The 11,505-nt window shown below is 34.9% G+C and overlaps 1 protein-coding gene across 3 annotated transcripts in view; it reads left to right on the top strand.

Moving 5' to 3' along the window:
- The first annotated feature begins 784 nt into the window (after positions 1 to 784).
- Positions 785 to 11,505, top strand: part of LOC125423509 (putative F-box protein At3g17480) — a 31,721-nt gene continuing 21,000 nt past the window's right edge. For 2 of the 3 annotated variants that reach the window (XM_048477991.2, XM_048477985.2), the window contains exon 1: positions 785 to 1,262. In XM_048477991.2, the coding sequence (XP_048333948.2) occupies positions 957 to 1,262 (306 nt within the window). In that variant the 5' untranslated portion in view covers positions 785 to 956. The remainder of the gene's footprint in view (positions 1,263 to 11,505) is intronic. The other variant, XM_060813867.1, reaches the window with a different exon arrangement.

Raw genomic sequence — 11,505 nt, 5'->3', positions numbered from 1 at the left:
ATAATTGGATTCCTCTAGAGTCCAATTTTGGAAACTCAAAGTAGGAAAAGTAATTTTAAAATATTTACAATATTCTAATATCCTTAAAATTTTATTTGATATTTAAATAATATTCATAGCATATGTTAGGTATCTAATAGAACTTGGGGCTGACTCTATAATAGAACAAGGATGAGCATATATTAATACTATAAATAGTATATTTTCTAAAATATATTTTAGCATAAATATATCTTTATTTTTAAATTTGGATATAATATATTATTTAACAAATTATTATTAATTGGATAATTTATAAATTTTCAAAATAGGTGCTTTTGTTTTAATTAAAATAATTTTACTCATTGATATATTTGTGTTAAACGTCGACTCAAAATTTTATAAAATTTATGCCCGAAATTGATCCTCTATTAATGTAATTTATATATCGAATGATAATGTAAATAGTTTATTCTAAAATTTTAATATAAAAAAAAATAAATATTATTGATTAAAATTAATTATATAACATGATAAAAAATAAAATTATATATATAACTATTAATTAAATATAGACAACTTTAAATTTAAAGTATTGAATTTAATTATTCAATTAAAACTTAAATGTAAAAATTTTCATCAATTTTTTCGCAAATTGTCCAATGATTTAAATGGAATTTACTAAGAAAGTAGACTAGAATACAGAGAGAAACAGTTGTTTTATGTATTGATTGACTAGGATAAGCTTACAGAGTAAGCTAAAGTTTACAGCTCAGCAAACAAATAAGTCTACAATACTGTGGTGTGGCGTTGCTGTTTTTATCCGAGAGGGGCTATAAGGCCAGCCTACAAATAAATCCCTAAACCTTATGCCTGAAACTCCATCCGTCCATAGTATTCTCTTCTTTCTTCTCCTTCATCTTCTCTTATAGAGTTTAGATTAGATTATCGTAATATCGTATGAATCATCTGTCGTGATGACGATGAATCATGAGTTTGGGGAATCATTATCATCTGAATCTTCATCATCAAGAAGTGATTCTTTTGTTAATGTATATGATCTGACAGAAGACTTGGTCATAGAAATTCTGATGAGGTTGCCGGTGGTGGATGTGATAAAACTGAAGAGGGTGTGCAAGTCATTGTATTCCTTAATCAACAGCTCCTACTTCATCGCCAAATACTCCCTCCTCGACGGTGACAGGGATCCTTATATGTTCATCTCCATCCCATTTAAAGGAACTCGCGTAGTTTCCGTTTCTTACGAAGATGATGATGATGATGCAACAGTCAAAACAGTTATCCACATCAGACCCACACCCACACGGTTCTGCTGCTGTTGCTGTGACGGTGTCCTACTTGTTTCGTTTTTCGGCTTCAAAAATTATCGTGGACACTTGGCCTTGTGGAACCCTGCAACTGGAGATGTCAAGGATGTTCCAACTTATGATCATTATAGGAATTCAAGTGATAGTGATGGGGAGGAAGATGATTTATATGTGACTAATTATGGATGTGGGTTCGATTCCAAAAATAATGAGTACAGGCCCTTCATCGTTCTCAGCGACAAGTGCTATTCGTTTAAAACGGAGATTGAGATCTACAGCTACAAGAAGAAAATTTGGAAAATCATTCTATCTTCCGAGATTATTTCACATGAAGTTGACATGGTATATGCCAATGGATTTTGCCACTGGCCAGGATTCAGCCGCCTTGTCGGCCCTAATGGCAGGGATGTAATTGTTTCGTTTGACGTCACAAATGAGGTGATTCTGACCACCCCTTTTCCTGATGATATTATTCCTACTTATTCTTATCAATTTCCCTATTATTATTACCTCCATTGTCCTTATCCTCTGCTTCTCAACGACTCCCTGGCTCTCGTTGTTAATCAACATGGACATTGGAATAGAGATGGTAATAGAACAACAAGTTGTTTTGATATATGGGTATTAGGTGAATACGGTAATAAAGATTCATGGGTTAAGCTATTCACTATTGGTCCCCTTAATGGTATTCAACATGTCCTGGGATTTTGGAGCGAAACCAAAATATTTTTGGCTCAAACTGACTCGTTAGATGATAATGTTGCTCAGCTGTTTCTCTATGACACGGTTACCCAACAACCACTCAATTGTCTTCAAACCATTACAATGGACTCAAATGTGCATACCTGCCGACTGAGCTTGTTACCCATTGCCGCAGATGGATCGAAGAAAACAAAAATCAAAAGACGAGTTCGAGTTCGAATTCTGGCAATTGAGATTAGGAATCATAATAAAAAGATGAAGAAAAAGATAAAGACTAGGACAGGTGATGGCAGGGGCAACTATTTTATTGTGGTGAATAATAAGAGGGTTCTTTTGGCAGATTGTTAATTCCTGCAGCTACTGACCCATACAATAAGCATATTCCACCATCCTGCCTAAAGCCAATAATTAGCACCCTTGACCCCCTCAAGTCCCTCCCTCGCCCGACGTTACCGAGTCCCTGCCATTTATTCCATACTCGTGTATAATATATTTTCAGCAAGCACCTGTTAAATTAAAAATTATTTTGTTTTTTTTAATGTAGTTGTTTATTTATATTATCTCTCACCCTCGGTATTATTTACAGTTACATTAGACCATCATGAATATCCCCAAAACGGCGTACTAATGAATGATTACAAATAGAGTATTTATGAATCCCTCACCTCTTGCTCTAGTATATTTATCCCCATAACGGCGTCTCCAAATGATGAATGATTACCAGAAAAATTAGGCATGAAATCGAAGTGACCACATCAACCACATCACGTGTTCTACTTCTCTTCTTCTTCTTCTTCTTCTTCTTCTTCTTCTTCTTCTTCTTTTAATGGGGTTCTGATTGTTCTGTATAGAACATGAGAACATAAAGACAGTATTTACTTACATAGAAAACAAGAAATGATGTCTAAGATTTCTCACCTTCACAATGGGATTTGGAACCTGGAAAGAAGGAACCATATGCATGCTTCAGTATCAGATGGAAAAATTAAAATAATTGGTATAAATGAGAGGTTCATTTGCCACCGAAAAATCCCCCATTCACCCCCTAAGGAAATTGGAAAAGCAGGACATCAAGAATGTAGAAATAACAGAAACTTATTCCTGTTTCCTCGGTAGTTTTACACTAATAAGTATGACCTTTCCAAAATATATAATGATATGTGCCTCAAAGAGAAAGTACGAGACAAAAGATATTTAGAACAAACAGAAAGCTTATGTGCGTGCATTTTATGTATCCTAATTCCTATGACTGAACTTTGACATATCCGGGAATAGCTAACATGTTATTTCGAACAGGAAACAAACATACAAAATTTTTATTGTTTCTACCTTCATTTGGTTTCTTTTATTTAGAGTAAGTTCAAGTTTCTAAACTGTTTTATGCCATTATGGCGACTCAAAATACTGTGAAAGAATGTAAACCTACTACTTACTATGGCAGAGACGAGAGGACCATAACCAGGAGACCATCTTCAGGGGATGAAAGTAGTCCATTTCCCAACTCAATACAAGCGGATCTCCAAGTTATGGTCCGTAACACTGACGTCATTAAAGAATTCTTCATGGGGTTCACCGGCTCCATTGGCTTCCTCTTTTATATTGAAATCCTCCTTTCTATCTTTCCGTGCAAATTATATAAAAACTTCAGAAAATCCATATATACCCCTATTATTATCGAGCAGGATTGTACAGTAAGCAATTACCCTGAATGTAAATATCAAATATGCGTCTCCCAAGTCTGCTATATGATATATTGTCAGCAAATATGATATCGGTGAAATGGAGTTTGGCATAGTAATTCCCATTGTCAAGACAAAAAGCATAATATCTGAGAGAAGGAATTGAGATCCATGTGCTGTAGTGCAGAGAGCGGCCAAGTCCCCAAAATTTCCCTCTGAAGTATATTTTAACCAGATATTTGGATTCTGTATCAGATTCATCATCATCCATGAAGTCTCCTATCCTGCTAAATCCCCATTGACTTCCAATATAGCACCATATCTTTCTCCCATGTCACCTTTACATGAAAAGCTCCTTTTAGCATTAATTGCAATTTTCCCATCATCACCCCCCACGACTTATATGAATTGATTGCTTATAAGCTGCAGAGATGAACTTATCAAATCTCTAAACCAAATCCATCCTTTTTGAACCAACCATAATTCTAATTTCACTTCACTTGAAATAGTTTAGAGAATTAAGAAGATATATACATACATGGACAGCTGAGTGTTTGTGTCTCTTTGCATGTAAGAAGTCTGTTTCTGCTTAAAATGACAAAGAAATAACAATTATTGGGCACTTTAATGAAGTATGAGAATGGTCTTACTGGTTCTTCAAGGTGGAACTTCGATACTTGTTGATTTGATTGCCACTGAAAGGGTTAAATTTCAAGAAAATAATCTAATTTAGGTCCAAAAAAAGTTAAACGTAAAGTAAGCCAATCATCCAAACAATTATTCTAACTTGTCTTCTGTGCAACTTGATGACAAAGTAATTAGAGTTATTGTAGGAAAAATCGCAGCAGAAAATATCAATAGAAATGTTAAAACTGTGCAAAAAAGTTTTGACAGTACGAGAGCTGCATATGGTATATTAATGTAAAGATTAGATATACAGTTTGTATGGAAGAATGTGCTTACATTCTGTTGCAAGTACTTCATTTTAGTCCATTCTGTTGGAAGTGACCCATTGAGGTAGTTGCGAGTCAATTCATCACTGTACACAAATTTACTACCAACACAATTAATAATTTTTTTAAAATTTAAATATATGTAATTACGATTGCAAGATTTATATTTTGGTTTCCTGAAGTATAAAAGTTTGTCTATTCTAGTGTTGAAATTTTCTCTTTGGTTTGTATTTGTCTACTAGTAAATAATATTTTCTCACCATTACTAGTTACTAGAAGTAAAGAATACATATACTATTATTACGGAAAATAAAATACATATGCTATGGGATTTTTTTTTTTTTTCTCACTTCAGTTTTAAAACAAACTTATCTTAATTCATTAAGACATTTTGTTTTGTTTGCTCTTTAACTTAATTTAAATGTTTATGTCTTAATTGAAAAAGACAAATTTTATAGATTATAACTGACTTTTTTTTATTTTTGAATAAAATTTTCAATAATATTTCAATAAAATTATAAAAAAATAAAACAACATATTTCAACTTTATTCTCAAATCTCTTAATATCCCAAATGGGCCTAGACTCCAGGAAGGGAATGGAGACCTGGATATGCCCAAAAAGACCAGAAGTTCCCAGATCCATGACCGGTTCAGAAGGTGCAGCTCATAGAGACCCAAACCAATTCGGTGGTCTTGAAAACCCAGCCCATTTTAGACCTTCTCGTGTTCGGCAACTGTTTTGATGATCTTGTGTCTTGGACAGACCACGTCAGGTTGTGTAGGTTTCGGGATCCTTATAATGGTTTCCTTTCAAATAAACACTTACATAAATATGTATAATGGTTGCTTTAACTTTCCGCCAAGGAAAGTCTTGGAGATGTAAGAAGTAGGGAAATCAAATTCCCAAGTAGACTACTATAATATAACATTTGCCAATTCTATGAATTTATCAACTTTGCCTGCTTTTGTGAATGGAAAGCACAAGATCTCTATTATCAAGGTGACTCCAACTGCAATATTTCTGGCCAGTTGGTCAGAGGATGCACCGGGATCGGCGTTTGGGGGTCAAAAACCGTGTTTGGATGCTAGCTGCTAGTGTTATCCAGTTCACTTGATTTGAACGGTCTCTGGCCAACCCTTTTTCTATTTGTGGCGAGAAAATCTTGGGTGATACAATGGTAAATTTAAGTAGAATCAATTTTCATATGAATTTACGAGTCTTTATATTGTTTCCTTTGAACAACTTGGTATATTGATTATGTCCATGGTTGCCAAACAACCTAATAGTATAGCATGTCATAGTGACGTTGAACATTCCATATCCACAATTCCTATAATTAAACTAATATAACATTATCATTGTAACGATTATGTGTCAAGTGTACTATGCCATACCAGGGTAATGACTCGATTAGGCTCATGAACGATTAAGTATCTTATTTTTACCGCCTACGAGATCAGAGGGTTAGCTGGCCATATAGGCAACCACCTCTTGTGAGATACCACATCGGTTGGAAAGGAAAACGAAGCATGGCTTATAAGCGTGTAGATACCTTTCCCTTGTAGACGCATTCCCATGAGGGAAAGTAAAACCGTGAAGGGTAGGATTAGGCTCACCATCTAGCTTCCAAAGCGAACAATATCTCGGTTGGACTTGGGAGGCCCGAGCCAGTGGGACTGGCGGGGGAAGAGGATTCCTCCTAACCACTGAGACGCATTTTAAACCCGCGATGGCTGGGTTGTAAGAGGATTTCCCAGGTCCAAAACGGACAATATTTGCATGCGGGTGGTCTGGACTGTCACATAAATAAAATAAACTATATTAAAATACATATATAGAAATATACTTTAAATTGAATAGTTAAGGTCTGGACAATAATTCTGATAATACTACTGCTATTCAGAATCAACATAAATTCCTATTTTCTTCATACACATATACGTAAATATGACTATGTATAGAGCCTCTGAAATGATTTAAGTAAATTGCTAGTACGCTAATACTTCTGTCTGGAAGCTCATACACCTATCCAAAGCTGATACACCTACCTCGAAGACTAACTATGTAACAGCCCAGTCCACCTGCATGCGATATTGTCCGCTTTGGGTCCAGCCCGTACGATTTTGTCAAAACGCGTCGCAAAGGAAAGGTATCCACACCCTCTTATAAGGCATGCTTCGTTCCCCTTTTCAACCGATGTGGGATCTCACATAATACCTATCCAAAAACTAATACACCTGCACAAAGGCTAAAATATCTACCAAAGCCTAATTTGAATTTTTTTATTACCGGTACTGTCCAAACCTTTCCACTACTTTATAACATTACGTGCGTACTTCTAAATTCAGAAAGTCATCAATTCAAACAAATACAACAATTATGCAATTGACAATGATGATCATGATAATAATAATAATAGTAATGATAGTAATAATAATAATATAAAAATATAACTAAAAATGTTAAATATAACACGTAAACCGCACACTTATAGTGGAACTACACTCGATATATCACTATATGATCCCATGATATCAGTCATCTATAGGTATACAACCAGCAATAAGGCCAGAGGTGTAACAGCCCAGACCATCCACGTCCGATATTGTCCTCTTTGGGCCTAGGGAATCCTCTTACAACCCAGCCCTCAAGGTTTTGTCAAAACGCATCGTACAGGAAAGGTATCCACACCCACTTATATGGCATGCTTCGTTTCCTTTTCCAACCGATGTGGGACTTCACAATCGACCCCCCTTGAGGCTCAGCGTCTTCGCTGGCACACCGATCCAGGTACTGGCTCTGGTACCATCTGTAACAGCCCAGACCACCTGCATACGATATTGTCCGCTTTGGGTCCAGCCCGCACAGTTTTGATAAAACACGTCAACGGGAAAGGTATCCACACCCACTTATATGGCATGCTTCATTCCCCTTTCCAACCGATATGGGACTTCACAATTCACCCCCCTTGGGGCCCAGGTTAGTCGACGTTGATCGTCCGGGGGCGAGCTCAACATCTTGGTTCGTTGCCGAAAGTCCAAGACGCTTTTCCTTTCCTTTCTATCTTGTGTTATTTCTTTTTATCTTATATTGTATTAAATTCCATATTCAATTGTAGTGGATAACGCTCTGTATACTATTTGGACGTTTATTTATTTAATTGTGCACTGGTTCCCTGTTAATTTTTGAAGCGCTGAAATTCGTGGTAATATTTTATAGTAAAGTGGGAGGAACAAGGTGGTGCATTTAGAAGTGTGTTTTCAGTGCAGGAAAATTATGGTAAGTCCAACCCTTAGGGGAGGTTCTGCCGAATTTTCCATTGGAAGGTCTGGTAGGGTTTCGCTGGGATCAGGATTTGCCTGGGGTTCCGGTGAGGGATCTTGGACGGGTCCTGACAATTTAAGTATATCTTAAAATTTATTGTTTTTTAACAACATAAACTCATATATGTATATTTTTTAGTTGTTGAAATGTGGATTGTATGACTTAGAGTATAGAAACCAAGTTGTCTTTATTTTTGGTGGTTGTTGTTGTTGTTGTTGTTGTTGTTGTTGTTGTTATTATTACAAATATTATTATGGTTGCATCTCTTATTATTAGATATGTTTATTATTATTTATGTTTTGGTATAATTATGAAGTGCTGTAAAATTGTGAAATTGTATTAAATGGAAGGTGTGGACAGTTATAAATCTATTAAAGTATATATTTTCTATGTTGAGTTAAATTTGGAGAGAGTTGGGGCATCCGAGTTTTAGGTAGAAAATTTTGGAAGAGATCTTGATACATAAAAAGGTACTTATAAATTATTATTTATTATTTGTATTTGTATCTATATTTTTATATTATTATTATTGAAATCCTATAAATTTATGAAAAATTGTAGTAACAAGGAGTATAAATGATATAGAATTAAAGATCAAATAGCACACAGCTAACCTGATCATCGCATCCTTTATGTATTACTCATAGTTTTAAAATCCCAAATTTAAAAATGGTTTAGTATATAACTTACATTCTTTCTAACGTGGACTAAAATATATATATATATATATATAATATACACACACATATAATTACATTCTTTCTAATGTTGTCTTAAATATATATATATATATACACACATATAATTGGTAAAAATATAAAAAATAAAATTGGTAAAAAATAGAAAGGGTAAGTAGCTGTGGTTCTAAAAGTAGGATCCATCTTGACAAATTAGAAAGGGTAAGTAGAGGTGGCAATTCGTGTCCACGTGTCGAGTTCGTGTCAACCCATTTAATAATCGTGTCAAAAATGCTCAATCATAACCCAACCCATTTATTAATCGTATCAGGTATTTAAAACACTAACCCAAATTGTTTATAAACAGGTCAACCCGACATGATCCGTTTAACATGATTACTTTAATATGTCCTGTCAAAACCCGTCCAAAATTCTTCATCGGAACCTTAGACAAGCCCTGATCCCAGGGAAACACCACCGAATCTCCCAATGGAAAATCCGACAATATCTCCCCTAAGGGTATGACTTACCACAATTTTCCTGCACAAAAAACACACTTCTATATGCACCACTTTATTCCTCCTACTTTACTACAAGTATTACCACAATTTGCAGAACTTCAAATAAATAACGGGGAGCCAGTGCAGAATTAAATAAATAAATGTCCAAACAGTATACAGAGTGTTATTAGTACAATTGAATATGAAATTTAATACAAGATAGAAATGAAAGGAAAAGCCTTTTGGTCTTCGACAACGAACCAAGACGTCGAGCTCGCCCCCGGACGATCAACGTCGACTAACCTGAGCCAAAGGGAACGGAATTTAAAAACGTAAGATGCTAATCATCTCAGTGAGTAACCCAATCTACTATACAATAATAATAATAAAAAGGTAAATAACTTAGTTAATTGATTAATAAGAAATAAGTAAATAAATAATAGGTAGTTAAAAATAATATTTTCTCTCAAAACCCTCACAATTCACTCAGTTAGAAAAGTTCCATTTTTAAAACATTTTCGCAAAACCCAACATTTTATGCCCCAAAAATCTAGAAAATATTCAATTAATAATTTGCAAATAAAAGATAATAAATTAATAATCCAAAATTTTTAGTGAAAAATAATTATAAAAAAAATAAGACTAATGACAAATATTAAATTGGGAATAAAGTATTGTAAACAATTAATACGAAAACACAATAAAATTTACATTAACAAAAATGATCCAAGAAATATTTAAATAAATAAAATAAAACCAAATAATTAATAATAGAACTCAATTTAGATTACCGAAACAATTTAATTTACAAAACATTATTAAAAACATTTTAATTCAAATAAAATTCTAAATATTGTATGATTAAAATCACGTCGTGAAAACCATTTGATGCACCCTCTATATACCAATGGCGCCAACGGTACCCAGCGTCCCAAGCACCACCAGACAAGAGGTTAAAGAGAGAAACTGGCATACGGTCACATGGCGTCCTACCACGCCGCTGCAAACAGGCATCTCGGCCATGGAGGGGAGGCCTACCCTCATCCTATGGCAACCACAGGACAACCCCATAATCACCTGTGCGCTACTCACACCCACCTGCGAACTCACCACATCCACCTGCACGCTAATCATATCCATGTATAAATAACACCAGTACGTGTATGGTGCATCTAAAAATCATAAAATCAATATATTTATTTTCAAATCTCAAAATCTCATAAATACTACCGGGTTTATTCCATCCAATTAAACCCGTAAATTTTCCACAATTCCTTTATAAATCATCGTCATAATAAATTCCATCAATTTCAAATCCATCAATTCTCAATTCCATCAATTTAAATATACAAATTTTCCAATGGCATAAATATTTTGAACATAATAATTTAAATCAATAGTTCTTTCTCAAATCTTCAAAAAAAATAATTTGAATCAAATATGTCATTTAAACATCATAAAATCCACAACAATCAAAATTCTCATAAATAAATTCTACAATAAATCAAATAACATTAAATTCACAATTCCTTTAAATATCAAATTTCCATAAAATCTAAATTTTCATAATGTGTCAAAAAATCATATACTTCAAATTATTCAAATATTGGCATCAAAATTTAATTCACATTTTATCACATAATCAACATAAAATAAAAACATTCAAATATTAGAATATTCCAAAATATAATTAATTTAATATTCGAAAATAATTTTGAAGGTGGGTCACTCACCTCGAGTATGCAATCCAACCAAGATCCTCCATAGGATCAATTCTACGACACACACGTGCTCCTAGAACAACAATATTACACAGGATCAAATAAATTAATATTTTATTCGGATAAATAATATCCGGTACCCGGGGGTTTAACACAAACGGTATCCGAAATTCGCAATTAAGGTATCAACGGAAAGCTAAGGGGACAAGGAATACGTTACCGATCTCCGTTGGACTCAACTCGACCGGAGGTGGCCGGAAAGTAGACAGAAGCTTTCGACCAAATGTCAACTTGTCGTGTCTTCCAAACGGCAAGGAATTGAGCTAAATGGACCTCAAAATCGAGCTCAGGAGGTCCAAAATAGGGGGAATAGGGTATGAAATCGGACTGGGCTGGCCGAAAAACAACGAAATCGTCGAAAAAACAAAATAAGCCGCTGTCGGCTTCAGCCGCCGATCTGGGCGCATCGCCGGATGGCCGGCCGTCAAACTTGGCAGCTGAGTTGGCCGATGGCTGGGCTTCACCGGTGGCCAGTGCATGTAGCCGTCCGGTGGCCAGAAAAGATGCAGCAGGGAGCGAGAGATTGACGGGAAGGAGAAGAAGGAAAAAAAAGCCCGTGGGGGCATTTTCCCACGTGGGG

The sequence above is a fragment of the Ziziphus jujuba genome, chromosome 1 (assembly GCF_031755915.1).
Source record: "Ziziphus jujuba cultivar Dongzao chromosome 1, ASM3175591v1".
NCBI lineage: Eukaryota > Viridiplantae > Streptophyta > Magnoliopsida > Rosales > Rhamnaceae > Ziziphus > Ziziphus jujuba.
This window is presented reverse-complemented; position numbering and strand designations above follow the sequence as displayed.